We start from the raw sequence: 18,403 nt of genomic DNA, 5'->3' as shown, positions 1-18,403 counted from the left end.
AGGATTACAGGCATGAGCCACTGAGGCCCAGCTGGCAGATTCTTTTAATAGCCAAATTTACCTACTCATTAGTTGAGTTGATACTCAGTTCTGTTTTTTTTTTCTTTTAAGTTTGTGGCTAGAATGTGGGTAGGGACCCAAAAGAATAAATAGTTAAGAGACAAGGTTAAATCTCCTAAAAGGAGGTTAAAAGAAAACCTGACTTCATGTATAAAATAGAAAATAGAAGTACAGCTGCAAGTCTATTAATAAAAGAGCATTTAGTTATTTTAGTTGTGTCTGTAACCATTATTATAAACAAATTGTGGATTAAGAAGAAATTTATATTCTTTCCTTTTAAGTTTAGAGTCCCTTTCCACCATATATTATTATAGAAAGAATGAATTGTTAATCCTTTTTTATGTACAATATATTTTAGGTGTTTCAGAAACGTTTTATGATAACTTAAAATGACTGAGCAAATTACAGAAAATTCTGTGGTTTGTAAATTATCAGAGTTATCCTAAAATCCCTTTAATGTCCACTTTACTTCATGTTGTCCAGAAAGAGTTAACCTTGAAAGGGGAGCTATAGTGGTAGAATACTAGCCTACAGTGAAAAAGCCAAAACAGAGCATGTAGGCCTGAGTTCCAGCCCTCGTACTGCACAGAGAGAGAAAGAGAGTTAATCCTCAACACATTACTGTCTCAGCACCAGGAGTGAGTTGTCAAAATACTATAAACCTAGTTGAACTTGGTTGGGTTGTCTTCTGTTTAACCAGAGGCAGAGTTCATTCATTGAAAGAAGAATGTTATGTGGTATTAGCTAGCATCTAGAAACCATTGGCCTGTGATGGCCGATGAAGGCATCAGCAAAATGTATCAGGGAAAATAGAGACATAGAGAAGGGGAGGGGTCATCGGGTGGCAGAGCCCCAGCCATGTTGGAATTTACTGGCAGGACCACATAAAATGTTTTAATGAGGTTTCTGCATCACAATAAATGAAACCATATGGAATTTTAATTATTACTGCAGTATATCTTAAGTACAAATACATGTGAGAAGCTTTTTTTTTTTTTTAACACGAACATGCCTATCTATGTGAACCCTGTGCTTCTGTGGAGGGCAGACATTGACATTTTAAGTACAACTCCTTTCCGTTCTAAATTGCTTGTGCTATTCTGGCTTTCCTCATGTGCTCTGAGTACTGAACCTAATACATACCGAAGTGACCTGCCTATAACTATTAACTATGCCAACTTAAGTTCACCTCGATGCTCTGAAGGGAGACCGCCTACTGAGTACCATGTGTGGCCTTTATGTAGTAATGTCCTCCTTGTTTAAGAAAGAGCATCCACATTGGGTGGGGAGATGTTACATTTCACTCGCCTTCATTTCTGATTGTGTCACGCTCACCATTTCCACATTTTTCAACTTGAACTTGTCAGAATTTTTTTTTTTTTTGCTTTGGGGAGGGGTTAGGGAGAGGCAAGTTGAGGATGGAGAGAGATTTATTTAAATTGAAAAAAAAAAACAACCCTAGAGTAACTGCCTGGCTGCACTGGTTTTGTTTTGTCATCTTGAAAGTGTTTGCTTCTGGTATCAGAGACTGCTCACTTGCTTTGGGCCTTCTGCAGGTGGAACTCTGGGTTCTGGGAAGCTGTTGCTGAGGGGTGGGAATGCCCACCCCAAGGGCTGTTGTCTCTCCTCCTGTCTCTGAGGTCGTGGTCCTAGACCACGAGAGCTGGAAGGGAACTTAGAGCTCATCCCCCTCATTTTACAGATGATGACACAGACACCTCTGACTTCTGCCTCTGGCCTTCCACTCTCAGTAAGAAGAGCCAGGCAGGTGAGACTTTTCCCAATTGCTGGGCTGGGCAGGGCAGGGCTGGGCTGGGTTGGGCTGCTGGACTGGTTGGTACTGTCCAATTTGTGAGGGGGAAAAAAGTTTTGTTAACTGTACATTGATTTTAAACAGTCACTTTTCTTTTCTTTCTTTCATTCTTTTTTTTTCTACAAATGCACATGTGGCACTTAATCCTAGAGTTTTGGGAAGGTTTGTAGGCAATGTGCCTTTTAACAAAAATGAACAATCAGTACCTCCGAAACAAGTGTTAAGAATCTTCCTTTAATAAACAGCATGGTGTCTGAGAAGAGAGGCCCAGTAAAGTTTGAGCCAAAGAACTAACTCATTCACTAAGGCCTTCAAGAGTTGCTGTTAAGTACTTAACCCTTACAGCTAAAAGCTATAAGAAATCAAACTTATCCAAATGATTGAAGGATTTTACATGAGATCAAAAATCTCAACAAAGAACACTGGTTTTCAGAAAGGGCTTGTCACAATTCTGTAGATTCTAGAAAAGCCTAATGAACCCAGTCTTTAGAGATCACAGTGACAAGTTTTATGCATTTTGGAAAATGAATTTCCACCTGAGATCATTTGTAACTGTAGTTTTGTAAGTTAGCCCCCAGCAGTGTCTGCTAAGGAGTGTCACATGGATCGCTTGAGAAGTTAAAAGGATGTCTCCTTTTTTGGGGGTGTGTGGGGGGGACCATCTTTGCCCTCTAGGCACTGTTTTAAAATTGACCTGTTACTTTTCTGTAACATGTGGGAAGGAGAGGCCTGGTAGGTAGGTAGTAAAGAGCCCTCTTTTTAATATCCCATAGGCAAAGAGCCTTTTGCAAAAGCTGTGGTGGGCACCTGAGCTAAATCACATCCTGTGACACCCATGAGGACTTGAAATGCAGTGATCGCCACGCTGCTAAGGCCTCCGGTCCTCCACTGTCCGCTTTTCCAAACCTGCTCCTTAAGTTGTGACACTAGGGAGAATGTTTGAGGCTAAACTCTCCTCTAAGGAGGTTAGGTAGTCTCAGATTATACTGAAGTTTCATTGGATTTTATTGTTGCTAAAAATAAAGATTACAACAAGTGTTTTTTTAAGGTTCTAAAAGAAAGGGCAGGGATGAGCTAGGGTGTCTTTTTGATGTCCCTTCATTGATGAAGGAGCTGTGCCACCAGAAGTATCAATAATCAAATGGACGAATTATTTTGGAATTTCTGTGGGGTGAAGGAAAATGAAATCACTGGATTTTATAAAGTTTCATTTCAAATACCTGAAGTGCCAAAAGAAACAAAGAGATAGGAAAAAAATTATCAAGCCGGTGGCCCATGCCTGTAATCCTAGCTACTCTGGAGGCTGATATCTGAGGATAGCAATTCAAAGCCAGTCCAGGCAGGAAAGCCCAGGAAACTCTTATCTCCAATGAACCACCAGAAAACCAGAACTGGTGCTGTGGCTCAAAGTGGTAGAGTGCTAGCCTTGAGTGCAAAAGCTCAGGGACAGCACCCAGGCCCTGAGTTCAAGCCCTACCACCAGCCAAAATAAATAAATAAATAAGTATCAATGAATGTTTAAAGGCTGGTAGCATGGGTCCTGGGGACACGCCCGTGGGATTCTGTGCGGGTGAAGAATGTCGAGGTAGCAAAATTGTACAGTGGGTGGGGAAAAAAAAACAACGACCTGGCAAAAGACGGTACATTTGGAAGTCTGTTTATGACTTACTGTTCCTTTTTGGGGGGAAACTAGAAGTTTTCTTTTTTTTCCTTGTAAAAATTCTCTCGTTATTTTAATTGATATTTACAGATCTCTCCCCCCTCCCCATCTTCTGTTACAATTTTTAGGTGCTTCAGAACTGGGGCCTTTTTCAGACCCCAGGCAGTTCCCCAGCATTTCATCCCTCACTGAGAGCCGCTTCTCCAACCCACGAGTGCACTACCCAGCCACCTTTACTTACACCCCGCCCGTCACCTCAGGCATGTCCCTCGGGATGTCTGCCACCACTCACTACCACACCTACCTGCCACCACCCTACCCGGGCTCTTCCCAAAGCCAGAGCGGACCCTTCCAGACCAGCAGCACACCTTATCTCTACTATGGTACTTCCTCCGGATCCTATCAGTTCCCCATGGTGCCCGGGGGAGACCGGTCTCCTTCCAGAATGCTTCCGCCGTGCACCACCACCTCGAATGGCAGCACGCTATTAAACCCAAATTTGCCTAACCAGAATGACGGTGTGGACGCTGATGGAAGCCACAGCAGTTCCCCAACCGTTTTGAATTCTAGTGGCAGAATGGATGAATCTGTCTGGCGACCATATTGAAATTCCTCAACAGTGGCCCAGCTGGGCAGCTGAGGCCCACGCACGGCCCACAGTGTGTGGATATATACATATATAAAGAGAGGGAATATATATGTATATCAACTAGCTTATCTACAAAGTGCCTATTTCCTAGAAGAGGTTGTTTTTTTTTTCCTCCACTCGCTTAGTCATGATCTTACAACCCTAAGAGAGTAGATTCTGAGAAGGCTTACAAGAGACAATCATAATCAGGTCTTCAGATTGTTTACTATTTAAGATGTATTTTTTGTTGTTGTTGTTTTTACACAAAGGAACAAACAAGGGAAAAGGTGTCGTCGTTTGGTCTGTTCCTATGCCAATTCAGAGAGGTAGCCTCCAGGCTGAGGAGGAAGAGCACGGCCACTTCCTCTACACCACACACCTGGTGGTTGCAGCTGGGGGCGGGGGGAGTGCGCTGAGGACCAGTCCTGGTGCACCCGGAGGGATGGGAGGCCCAGAGGATGCGTCTCATCTCATCCCACCGTCCTCCCGAAGAACCGTTCCCAAGTTTGCTTCCAAACTTAACTGCAGGTACTCATTTGAACTATTGAGTTCAGGTTTTCTTTTTCCCCTACTTCCAAAATACTGATCAGGATAGATTGTTTTCATTTTTTTTAATACTTCAGCCACTTTCCATTCAATAACAACAAAAAAATTCTAACCCCCCCAAAATACCCACAAAAAAAACAAAATCACCTCTCTTTTCTCTCTCTCTCTTTTTTTTTTATAAATAAAACTGAAAATGGCAATACCTTACTATAGCTATCTATGGTATAGATAGTGTTTGAGTTTGGCTGTATGTTATTTGTTTTCTTTTTTTAAATTATGAATATGTGTAAAATCTGAGGTAACTTGCTAACGTGAATGGTCATATAACTTTAAAGATATATTTATAATTATTTAATGCCATTTGGACCTTTGAAACATTTCTTAGTGTATTGATATGTTGACTTCGGTCTCTAAAAGTGCTCTTTATTAAATAACAAATTTCTTCAGTGGGCTAGAGCCATACCTGAAATATTGCTAAGCAATTTCAGTTCATTCAGGCACAATGTGATTTTTTTTAAAAACACACTTCCATCTCCAAATAATTTTAGATGTACTTTGTTTTCGTGATGTATGAAGGAAATGTTATGTTTAGTTTTTTCAGATTTTTGATCGCCTCTGACACAGCTTTGCCTTTTAAAGCAATAATTAGGGATTTTTTAAAAAAAGAACTACTCTCAGTCCTTTATTACTTATGTCACCCTTTATCAGCATGAAATGCTGGAGAGATGTGGCTTCATAATTTCTTACAGGTAATTATGACTCCCATCTTATTATAAAGACAAGCACAAGTAAATTGTTTGAACTGCAGGAAAAAAAAAGTTCAGTAGTTTCATAGTTAAGCAAAACTCTAAATCACCAGGCTTCGTAGTGAGGACAGAATCAGCTTCGAGCTGCACGTGTGGGTGGACGACCAGTCATACGCACAGTGCAGGAAAGCACAGCCTTACCCAACAGGAACCCAGGGGAATCCCAGCATGCCCTACTCCAGACTCCATGACTGCTTGCTGCAGAATTTCCACTTAAAAACCATTTTAACGTGGTTGTACAGTTCCAGCATGCCCATTTATGAGTTCCATACATCTTGAGAACCAGGATGAAGTCACTGTCCCGGCAAGCTGGTCCTCCGAAGTAGAAATCAAGTACAGCAGGCCGCTGATGGGAGAGTACGCAGAGCCTGTGGGGACCTTGGACCATGTTCTTTCTCAGAAGGACAGGCCAAGGTCAACCACGAGATGGTGACGTTTGGGGTCTACCACTAGTAGCGCTTTGATCACTCCCAGAGCCGCCTTGCCAGTTCCTGAGCATCAATCCTTTATCCAAATCAAGATCATGTAATGACACCACCGGGCCCATCCCTTGCTCCCCCATAGGCCAGGATGTCTTAATTTGAACCCAGTACCCTCCTAAGCAGAACTTCATGGAGATTTGCCGCCAGCTCCCAGACACCCAGTTTCTTTCTTAGCCCTTCCCAAGCCTATTTTTTGTAGGCTATCAGCTGTGGAATAGCTGGATCTGGTGTGACCAACCTGGGCCCTCACTCACCATTCACCCTGACTTCTGCTGGTACACATGAAAGGGAAAACAACAAAACAGAACACAACACTTGGCCTTCTGAAGGTCGTAACCCAGTGTGCATAGATAAACAAGCCACTTTCCTATCTCTTAAGATGGAAGTAGTAATGGATGCTATTTATTGTTTGTGGTAGCTTGAAGCTTGCCACTGCCCATGTATTTGTAAGTATAAGGTATGTATTGGTTTCAGCAGCACTAAAAAAGAAAAGAAAGAAAGCCAGTGTCTGGTTACACATCTCAGTTATAATTAATTGATATAAAAATGTTACCACCAGTGCCAGCTGCACCCTATTTAATTTTTTGAAAAGGTACTATATTTTGTACATTTTTTAATGTTTAAAGGGCTTTAAAAGAGTTTACAGTACACATATTAAGTGAGTAGAGGGATGCTTTAGTGTCAGAATATTATCGTAGTGGCTGCAGGCAGCAACCCAGAAACACTTTAAAATATGGATGTTCCTTGGGAAAAATTCAAGCAGTTCTCTCTACCCTCAACCCAACCACCCATATAGGGTAGTTGACATTATTTAGAACAAATTCTCTTTCCCTCCCTCCCTCCCTCTCCCGCTCTCCCTCCCTCGCTCCTTCTCTCCCTCCCTCCTTCCCTTCTTCTCGCCCTCTTCCTCCCTCCCTCTTTCCCTCCTCTCCCTCTCTCCCTTCCCTCCCTCTCTCTCCCACTCCTGCTCCCTCTCCCCCCACCCCTACTCTGTCTCTCTTTCTCTGTCTGCCTCAAGCTGTCTGGTGTCTCACCCCAAGGACCTTTAAAAATGAGAAGAGAAATGTGTCCATACCTTTAGATACTCTGCGTTGCGAACTGCAAGATGTGTGTGCTGGCCTACGGGATTTCCTCCACTCTAAGGAGAGGGACTCACCCAGAATCCAAGCTGAGCATGGGAAGGCGAGACAGAACAGTAGCCAGAGTAATCATTACACCCATGGTACATGACAGAGCAATGATAATAATAATGATAAACAAAAGTTGACTCTTCCAAACTTTGAATTTGTTGTTCTTAAAAAGATAATGCATTTAAAACCTTTTTCTATGTGAGAACTTTTAGTTGTCTGTTTTCTTCATGTTTACAAATAATTGTTTGCTTTTTTAAAAAAATGCAGTACTTTGAAATATATCAGCCAAAACCATAACTTACAGTAATTTCTTAGGTATTCTGAATAAAATTCCATTCTCTTGGATATGCTTTACCATACTTAGATTTCTGTGGAACAAAAATATTTGTAGCATTTTGTGTAAATACAAGCTTTCCCTTTTTATTCCCCCTGCCTCCATTGCTATTGCCCAAGATTTGCTTTCCGTGCACATATTGTACAAATCCTGCTTTGTGCTCCAGGTTGTGTGATTGTGGATAAGTTTACTCTGAACTTCAAAGGGACTATTTGTATTGTATGTTGCAACTGTAAAGTGAATTATTTGGCATTTTCTTTTCTCCTCATGATTGTAATATTAATTTGAAGTTTGAATTTAATTTTCAATAAAATGGCTTTTTTTGGTTTTGTCATGTGTGTACATTGGGTCTTTTCTCATTCGCGGTTTCTCTTCTAGTATGGCCCCCAACCTCCGCTCAGCACTTGGGCATCTTTTCCTCTTAGAAATTTTGAGGGAGGGATGAGAGCAGAGATCCCGACTGATTGGTGAGGGGAAGGAAAGTCTTGGTAACTTGATTCTCTTGTTCGGCTCTACTGCTGCAAGGGATGGATGAAGAATGTGGCCATGACCCTGTGTCCTTGTCAGCCTGAAGGAAGGCATGCTTCCTCTATATCCTTTATATAAGGGTGAAGCTGCTTACTTCCTATCATAGGACCAGTCAGCATATTTCGACCACAATGGTGTCAGGACTCAAATCTCTGGAACTATGAATGGGGTCCAGCCAGTGTTCATCTGGCTACAGCCAGCAGACCTGAAGCAGCCTAGCTAGAGCAGGAACTCAGTTTCCCTTCCCATATCTCTTTAAAGTGTTGGAAATGAAGTAAAACAAAGCCCAAGATTGAGTGAAAATGGACTTTAGCCTAGAAGATTCTAGCCTTAGACATTTTCTACGTGAACGTAACTATAGTTTGGAGTTTTTGTTTTTCTTTTTTTCTTGGCCACTTTATTTCTGTAAGTCCCTCCTCTACTATAAGGTCGAGGGCCTTAGTAGGGTGGTTGCTTTCGTTATAATCCTGTACTCTACACATGCTTTGGCTTACCACCATTCCAGAAGAGAACCCAGGAGGCCACCTGGGGCAGAGGAGCTTAGCCACTGGCCCTGCTGGCTCTGTATACTGAGCATTGGGGCTTCCTTCAAGAAGACTTGTACATTTCTAACCTTTTTGGACTTTTCTGAGAAATATTGGAAGCAGTGCACCTCTAGGAATAGGAGCCCTTCTAAAAGCACCTGAGTGAGCTTAGTCTAGAGAACCCATTTGCAAGTCCTCCAGGATGTCTATTTACTCAAATTTAATATCTGTGTGGCTTCAAGGTATCCACAGCTAGGGTGGCAGAATGAGTGGCTTTTTCTCTTTCTCCAGTTTTATCCAATAGCATGGTCTCAGTTATGGTGGTCTTAGTTTCCTGGTTTATGGAAAGGCCAGGGAGCTACTGATTCTGCAGATTGGGCATTTCTTTGTTGTATGTATTAGTGGGTGGGGGGAGTTTTGTCCTGAGCACTACAGGTGTTTAACTGCATCTCTGGCCTCTAATCTATTACACGTCAGTAATACCTCCCAGTCACAACAACCAGAACTACCTCCAGGGATTACCAGATCTCTCCTGGGGGCCAAAGTCTCCATCAGTTGAAAACTACTGTACTAGAGACTCTGTATACATTCTTAGATAAAGATTTCTTGGTAGAGCCAAAAGGAGAATGCATTGCTGTTTAACAGAGGACTGAGGAGCTAGCTGCCCAGTAATGGATGCTGTGGACCTTTTCCACTCCTTCACTTGAGGAACCTTGAGGTTTGGATGTATGGTGAGGGGGCTCTGGGCTTTTCAGTCTGTGTGGTGAGGTGTATGGTCGATGAATAGCACAGCTGTGGGGCTTTGTTAGGTCTGGACTGGCTGACCATTATTTATCATGGTTGCTCTGTTGTTCACTGAAAAGACAGGAAGAAGAAGAAAGCAATTTCTCCAGCGTTTTTGCCCCCTCCTGTCCTAAATATTTAATCATCAGACATTTCTGTGAGAGTGGGTGTTTCCTGTTAACTCGGTCCCAGCCGAGACTGGCCCAATAAACACCTTGGTTCTCTGTCACGGAGTTTGTTTGGCTGGGTGATGGGTATTGCCATGTAAACAGGAAACCCCTGAAGTTATTATCTACAGATGTGGTGGAAGAGCCACATGTTTATATTTATAGGATTTGAAAACAGTCTGCGAGCAAGGGAGGATGTCGAGGAAGCCCTGTCTCAGGGAGAGCAGGTTCTCACAGAGCATCATGAGATGATTTTTTTCAGACACTCTGGGAGCAAGCAGGGCAGAGTAATGACACAGCCAAGGGCCACTGTACAATTGGAGGCCGGCTCTGCATCCGCCTCAACTGAGGTCAGCAGGTCAACCCTGAGCACCCCAGGCCCAGCCATTGGAAAATCATTTTAGAGACTGGCCTTAGGAAAGAATGCTTTAGGGCTCTATAAGGTACAAGGTACCCTATGGAAGGGGAGTTAGGAGCACATTGTTATAGTCTAAATTTTTCTGGGGGGATGGAGGTCAACTCAGTTGACAGCTGAAGTTCTAGTGAACATCACCAGCTCACGCTGTGCAATCCCAGGTGGCCTCATGTACTTGATTTGTGAGTCTGTTCTAAAGGGGGCAGAATCGGCCATGCATTGATGCTGTGAAGATGCAGATCGCCAGCCAACTCCATCTGGGCTTCATCTCCAACTCTGGGGCTGTGTGCCTAGCTGTACTGCAGAGTTCCCCTCATCTATGCATCTGCTCTTCATTTGGTACCCTCCCTGCCCTTGGAGAAAGTTTTTAAGAAAGGTCAGGTAGGAACTGATTGTGTATGTGTGTGTGTGTGTGTGTGTGTGTTTTGTGGGGCTTGAAATCTGGGCCTGGCTCTGAGCTTTTATGTAGTAGGATAGCACTCTACCATTTAAGCCACAGAGCCACTTCTGGCTTTGTGGTAGTTAATTAGAGATGAGCGTCTCATGGACTTCCCAGCTGGGGCTGTCTGTCAACCATGATCCTTACATCTCAGCCTCCTGAGTAGCAAGGCTTATAGGAGTGAGCCACAGGTACCTGGCTAGGAAATCACATTTAACCTCTGAAGAACCTCTCCCTCCTTGTCACACCAACTAGGCATTATGATTAATTTCTTCACAAATTTCCAGTCTTCTGGGCAGTAGCCATTTCACCTAGAGGCCTTGGAAATGGAATTTTTTAAAGGCTGTAAATCAAAACTTAGCAAAGAAATGGATCCATTCAACGATGCATGGAGTAATATGCCAAGGTGTGGCATGTGTTTATGTGTGTGTATGGGTATGTGTAACTATATGTATATATGTGTGTGTGTGTGTGTGTGTAACTATATATATATATATATGTATATATACATATATATATATATGTATATATATATGCATGTATATATATATATATATATATATATATATATATATATAGGAGGGTTGGAAATATGGAAAAGAGCACCTGAACATGCACTCAAGGAAAAGCGAGGTTTGCCAGTCACATAAATGTGCTTGGCACAGCATGGTTTTGCCTGAATTGTTGGACATTTCCTCAAAATAAAAAGCACCACCTTTATTCCACAAGTAGTGAGGAATCAGAATCACTCTTTTTCAGATCAGTTGTCAGGGCAGGGGCCACTACCCACTCCTGAGGTAGAGGAGCACATTGCACTGGTCATTTAGGAAGAGGTAGTTACTCATTTTTGCAAAGCTTTTTGTAAAGGCTTCTTTTGACCTAACCCAGTCTTGCTGTCCAGATATGCTCAGCCAGTCAGAAAGCAGAGAGATCAAATTTCTGAAACTCCCTTTTTACTAAAGCTGATTTCCTTTTCTTACTGTCTTGCTGCAATGATGTCATGCCACTTTTCTGAAAACAACAACAAACAAGTCCCAAACCATACTTTATGTTGCAAAATTGAAGCTACAGCTTACTTTTTGATTGCTATGTACTCTTTCCAGACAGAGAACTTCCTTAACCTGACATTCTCATAAAGAAATCATGGGTATATAAGCAACTTTTTTCCCAGAAGAATCCTTCAAGGAGCAGTTCTGGTATCTGCAACTCGAAATGAGGACCAGAACACAGAAAGCAATGAGGTTTCATGTGGCTTTGTGCCTTGCAGGCTTGAGGAAACTTGTCCTGCGGTACCTCAGCATCCAAGTTGTTGATGGAAAGAAAAGGGGGCAAGCTCAGCTTTAGGGAGATGAGACTCACACAGCACATGGTGTTTGAAGGGAGCAGGTTGGGGGGAGGCTACCGAGATCCTTAAAACAATTGCACCACAGATGGTTGGACATGTAAAATCATCAAAAAATAGCAACGAAGACATGACACATAACTACAAGAATATTAGCTAATATTGTGTAGGAATCCTAGCTACTCAGGAGGCTAAGATCTGAGAGTCCCAGGTCAAAGCCAGCCCAGGCAGAAAAAGGAGAGACTCATCCCACTTAACCAGCAAAAGGCCCAAAGTAGAGATGTGGCTCACATGGTAGACTATCACCTGGAGCAAAAAAGCGGAGCAATGAGAGGCCTTGAGTTCAGACCCAAGTACCAGTACTCACACCACACACACACACACACACACACCACACACACTCACACCACAGACACACACACACACACACACATTGTGATTTAACTTCCCTTTGCCATCCTTTCTTTCCATTTATTCCTATTTTTATAACCCTATCCATCTCTGACAGGGAAGCAACTTTGATCAGTTTCATTTTCTATTTCTCTGTCTTCACATCCCTGGTTCTACACCCAAGGGGAGTCTACACAGTCCAGGAATGCCTTCATCTATTTTTGTTTTCTCTGCCTTTGAATTTGTAGAAGGTAGGAATCACATTGACTTGACTCCTTTTCCCGCAGACTGCCTTGTGGGTATAAGGGCAGAGAATAGGTGTCCACTGTCCCAGGGGAGAAATGCAGAGTCCTAGCAGGATCTTTTCCAACCCCTGCATGGAGAACTGAGTGAGCTCAAGTTGTGCAAGGAGAGACTGGTGGAGCAGCTCGCCGCCCTGGTGGTCAGGAGGATGAGGGAAGCGAGAAGCAAGCTGGGAAGTTCGTCCAACCATCAGAGCAACGACCAAGAAAAAAAAGCAAGTGTCTAATTGTAGCTAGGAGTCAAGTGGTTAATAGGAACTAAGATTTATTATTATTATTACTATTAATTATTGGCTAATAAAACCTCTCAGGGTTTTTCATATTACATGGCTCCTTCAGGTTCCTAGCCCAGTACTCCAAAACAGAAGACGACAACAACAACAACAACAACAACAAAAAGACTGGAGCCTAAATACCAGTACAGTCCCAGTCTTGTTTACTTTTTCATTTCCGCAGTTATAAAGAGAGAGAGAGAATACAAAATTCCTCTGGCAGTTCAACTCCATCTCATTGCAGTATAAGATCGGCTAGGGTGATGGGCGTTTGAACAGCCGCTGTGGTTCCAGCCTCCCTGTGAAAGGAAAAAGTCCCCTCTGTGCTTGGTGTCTCAGACGAGGGAAACCAAATGACGGATACCTCAGGAACATTTTAACTGCCAGGAGTGGTGAAGGAAGGAGAGCAGATATGGCCCCGGAGCCCGCTCTGGAATCCTGAACGCGGCCGATGCTGCCTTCCCAACAGAGCAGGATGTTCTTGTTTTTCTTAATAGCCAGACCAGATGCTAAGATCTCCCCAGCAACATGCTGTAGTAGTGGGGAGGCAAACAGCTGATTCCTGTTAAGATGAACACCAGGAGAATAAGCCAGAAAGTATGAGAATTCTCTGGAGGGTTTTGCTTTGTAAACCCCTGTTTGGCAGACAGATCATAGAATCATAGCTGAAAACACAGTGCATCCACCCTCCCCCCACCCCCTCCCCACATACTCCAAACCCCTCCCTCAGCTGAAGCTGCTTACTGGGGGCCGCTGAGTCTCTTGATTTCACCATAGAGCCCTGCTCTAAGTGATCCAAGAGGACAGGCTCCAGCTTTCCAAAGAGGGAAAGTCAGAAGCCCTGAGCCCTTTGACTTTCAGTGACTGTAGAAAAATACTCATCAATAAGGAGGAATTCTTTTACGCGCTCCTTGCCATCGAAAATAGTGAGATCCTGACTAGGAGCCAATATTTTAAAATGAAATCTTTGTTCCGTCTTCTTTACTCCCTCCCTCTCCCACCCCCGTGGAAGTCCATCAAATCTGTCAGATATTATTTGGTTTTAGAATAGGACGCATGAGTAAGTTGCTGCCTTCTTCTTTCCTGGTGAGCTGTGGGAGCTCGTGGTGGGGTTCTGTGGGGCCAGGCTGACCGGCGCAGATGGTGACCACGTGGTGTGTCACGGCTGGCTCATGCCACCTTGGAAAACTGCTCCCATGTCACAGCCCGGGAGCCAAGGTCCCCTGTGGAAGGAGTCGGTGTAGCACTTCCCAGCGTCTCTGGGGCTTTGGCTTCCAAGGCCAGGGGGAGAGAAAGAGGGAGCGAGGAGCAAGCTCGGAAGTTGGTTCAACAGTCATTGCCAAGAAATCCCCATTTTTAGCATTCTTCTTTGACTCATCCTCCCGAGCTGCCGTACTTCCTTGGCTGTGCAGAAAGGGCTCCCTGCTCTTTCTTCTCCCCAGCCCTCGGTGAAGCTCATGGAGTCTGATCTCACCAGAGTGAATGTCCCGAGGAAAAGGAATGGGGACCCAAGATGAGCTCCCTGCCTCTCCATGGCACTGGAAGCCATTGTTTTCATTTCCTTATTGTTTGGGGGTGGAGTAGGGATTCCGACCAAGTGCCCACGGCACAAGCAACCTGGCCTTTTCCTTTCTATTTCCCATGCTTTATCGCAATTTTCCCAGCGGCCCAGGCAAGAAGGCAGTACTGTTTTTATCCCCATTGTACTGATAGGAAACTGAGGTTCAGACTTGTCTCAGCTTACACAGCTATTAAGACTCAAGCCTAGATCAGCCTGATTCCACAGCTGAAAGTGTGCTCACAATCTCCTTTCTCATCTCCGTAATGGAGGCCAGGAGAAGCAAGTGGAGTCATAAGATAGGAAAATGCCGAGCAAAGTGTCTGCCACATAATAGGTATAAAGTAGATGGCACCTGGCTGACTCATCATCATTAAGTGATTATTTTGTGAAGTTTCAGGGAAAGTTTTCAATTAGTTTGTATCACAATAGAGCTAGGGCCACAAGTGGAGCAATAAAAAAATACTATTATATAATTTTTTACGAAAAATGTTCTATAGATTTTAAATCTTTCTCTTATTTAGTTGCCTATTTGCTTGTTGAACATCAAAGCTGAGCTTAGCAATGAGCACCTTCTCTAAAGGACTCAATCACATATGCCACTAACAGGAAACAGTCGAGAATGCTGGCTCTTCACTGATCCCCGTTTCCAGGCTGTGGGCCTTCCCAAGGCTTTCCCTTTTTTAGTCTCCTGTAAACAGTGCTACTTACAAATGGATTCTTGAACTTAGAGAACATGGGCTCTGTCTATTATGAGAAAAACCCACAGCAAGAACTTCCTGTCAGCTGCAGTTCTTCCTTTGCCTTGAGTGATTTTGGGGTCCTCATTGCCACCTGGCTGAAGGGACAGAGCTGACACCCCTATTTCTCATTGAAATCCACAAGCGGCAGCTCTGGGTGGTGGAGGGAGTGATCGGAAGGCCTGAGACAGAGGTGAGCTACTGCAGCTTGAGTGGACCTTGGAGTGGACCAGGCTTTGTGCTCAGGGGCAGAGAGGGCCCGGAGGAACCCAGAGCTGAATGTCCTGGAATGAATGGGTGGGCGTCTCTCTAAGCATAGTAAAGCACTCGACAGACTATTGTCTTGAATCTCTTTTATATGGAATTACTGTCCCCCTTCACGGAGAGGCCTGTTAATAGCAATGTCCTCTCTCTGTCTCACAATCTCTCTTCTTTTCTTTCTTGTCTCTACAAATACATTTACTGAACACCTACTGCAGATAGAGCAGTGTGCAAGAAGACTGCCATCTTTATAAAAAAAGTGTATTGAGAAGCATTTCTTTTCAACTTTGCTTCATAGAAGAGGTTTCTGTCAGACCGTTATTTAGTTGAAGCCAAAGTCAAATGGTCAAAAGCAGTTGCCAAAAAAAAAGAACCCAAAAGATATTAAAAATTAGCCATTTGTTTGTGGAGAGAATTTGGATAGTTTTGACTTCTGTGTATAGATGATTTCATTTCCTGTTTCTCCTGTCCTGCAGCACTCCAGCATGCATATTTAGCCTCTGTAGTTAGTCCTGTAACTGTTTTGGCTCTGGGGGGGGAAATCTACCCTCCTGTCACCTTTGTCTATGGCCGCGGCCGCACAGCCAACTCTGTATAGAAAAGAGGACTGATGGAGATGCCAGAAAGAATGGGCTCCAGATCCTTAACCCCCACTAACTTGACAGGTGGCCTTGAACAACCCACTCACTTAATCTCTCTCGACCCTCTTCTAAAGTGCAGACAATAATAAACTGACTTCCAGATGGTCTGTGGAGGGACCATGCAACCCTTACCTATTGATTTGCAGTTACTTTTAGAATAAAGAAATTAGGAAGGGCTTTAAGAGGCAGTTAGAATCTGTGTAGCATTGGGGGGGGAGGGAGGAGAGAGACAGAGACAGAGAGAGACAGAGGCAGAGAGAATGGGGCCCATTGTTTCTCACAGAACTGGCAAAAATAGCCATTTTTGTAGAGCATGAGGAAATGAAATCCCAGAGACTTCAAATCACTTCTGCTAGCTCACCCTCTGGATGGACGACGGCAGCCAGAGCGAGGATGCCTGATTTCACACAGCTTCTTTACTCATACACTGTTTTCTTTATAAACAGTAACATCTTCTGTATTACGTTTTCATTAAGCACTTCTGTAGGTACTTTTCTAGTGTTCATGTTCTCATTTCCATTTGCTGTGATGAACACAGGCAAATGGATTGGTTAAAACCGATACAACACATTGATTCCATACCACATGCCGGCTAACTCTATAAGGACCAGCTACGCATCACCCAATGAAAACTTACGGCCTGACTTGGTGAGAAATTTGATCTAAGAGCATCGTTGCCATTCTTTCCTGGATAAAGGCAACTTATCCACTGACAACACATTCTCCACTTGATTTTTTGTTTGTGGACAAGACACGTTTTGCCACACAGCTGCCTCTCCTTCCATGTTAAGGACAGATGAAGTGGGTCTTGCAGAAGAAAGAACTTGTTTCATGTTCTGCACCCACACTCTTGATTTGCTGTGGTTAACATGACATTTCAAGTGAGAACAGCTCATTTTGAAAAACAAAGCACTTTTTGTCTCAACTGTACCTCTTACCTGCTTGCTTCCTGAGCTGCTTGTCACTGAAGTCTCAGGTTAAGTATACACAGGTGAAGTATAGGGTTAGTAGACAAAATGTCTGACACAGTGAATGCCTTGAACCCTGTTTAATGATAGGCACCGTGTTATTGTGTCAAGTGACTATCAGATGCAAGCTCTATGCCATTTACAAGGTCGATGGAGGAGGGGAGCTGAAGGAACAATGTGTAGCTACCTCCGATCCTTTGCTTGAGAGAGCAGCTGTTACTGTTTTCTTTTACAATCCTCGGTTGGGTCCTAGGGAAGGGATTACATTTGTACCCTTCCAGTAAATATTGCCTGGACACTTACTAGAAATGATGGATGGCACAAATCAATGAGATTCAGCCATACCTTCACGCCTGCTCTGAGAGACAGACATCCAGACATGCTCCCTCCTATACAAGCAAACTAGATGTCAAAACTGAGCTGTTGACCTTGATGTAGGGACAGCAAGGAGCCAGCCGCTCCTTGGATCTGGATGAACAGTTCCATCTTGGTCTGAAATGGAGCTAGCTTTAGCTGCACATCCTCCCTGCAGACCCTGTGGTACCCAGAAGTAGACTTTCTCACCGTGAAGCTCATGGATGGCACTCCCCAGAGAAAAACAGGCAGGGCCGCCACAGGCCCTGGAGCGCTGTGACACTGCTTTCTGTGGATGGGGACAAAGCAATAGGGGCTGGAGTAGAGCTGGGAGGTGAGCAGACTCAGAATTTCTGGGAGGTATGGGAGGCTTTGGGGCATCATGTTCAATAGGAGAATTTCATAGTTAAAAGCCAGAAGGAATGTCTATGCAATTACAGTACATAACGGGAGAGAAGGCTGGGGGTTTTAGCAGATGATAGATGGCAGCATAAAGCATTAGGTCTTTTAGGACGAGAATGCATGGATCTCATCCAGTTGTTTGCCCAACTCGACTCCCGAGTCAAGTGGACAGTGGTGGATAAACAGGTCCTTTCAGCATTCGGTAGGGATGTGTGACAGCATGGTTGGGGCTGGCTTATTCTCCAGGTGGCTACACCTTCAAAGAGGCTTGTCTGTGACTATTCCTAATGTAGATTGTTACCTTCTTTATTATGGTCCTGGGGTTTGAACTCAGGGCCTCACGTATAGTCAAGTACTCTACCACTTGAGTCATGCTTCTAGCCCTTTTGCCTTTAGTTTGCCTTTTTCAGGAAGGATCTCTTTCTTGGGTCCAGCCTCAGTCCCTGATTTGCCTCTCTCTACCTCCTGGGAAGCTGGGATGACAGGAGTATGCCATGATTCCCTGCAGATCCTAAGGCAGATGTTAGGGTCTAAAGCCGATCCGGTCCTCTCTACTCGCAGGGGCAGGAGGTGCCCTGGACCCCTCAGGCTTCGAAGAGTCTCACACGGAGTCTGCCTTTCCTTCAAGCCATCTAGCTAGTCCTGTCCTGTTGACTGTTCTTTCACGCAGTGAACCTGTACTGGCTCTCAGTCTGCAGGAGAGTAGATTTGCATTTCAAAGGAAGTTTTCTGGAACCACTCAAACCTTATCTCCCAAACTCTGTAGCCTGCTGGGAAAGCAGCAACCTTCCCTGGTGAGCTTTTGGCACCCTTCAGCTCCCATCCCCCATCTCCCATCTCCCACCTCCCATCTCCCAT

General features: G+C 44.0%; 1 protein-coding gene across 1 annotated transcript in view; it reads left to right on the top strand.

Annotated features, from left to right (window-relative positions):
- The window catches only part of Runx2 (runt-related transcription factor 2), a 115,056-nt gene extending 110,511 nt beyond the window's left edge, over positions 1-4,545 (top strand). The window contains exons 7-8 of the mRNA XM_013019082.1: positions 1,763-1,828; positions 3,662-4,545. Of these exons, the coding sequence (XP_012874536.1) occupies positions 1,763-1,828; positions 3,662-4,140 (545 nt within the window). The 3' untranslated portion in view covers positions 4,141-4,545. The remainder of the gene's footprint in view (positions 1-1,762; positions 1,829-3,661) is intronic.
- Positions 4,546-18,403: the final 13,858 nt, after the last annotated feature.

Source organism: Dipodomys ordii, unplaced genomic scaffold (genome assembly GCF_000151885.1).
Source record: "Dipodomys ordii isolate 6190 unplaced genomic scaffold, Dord_2.0 Scaffold44, whole genome shotgun sequence".
NCBI classification, from domain to species: domain Eukaryota; kingdom Metazoa; phylum Chordata; class Mammalia; order Rodentia; family Heteromyidae; genus Dipodomys; species Dipodomys ordii.
This window is presented reverse-complemented; position numbering and strand designations above follow the sequence as displayed.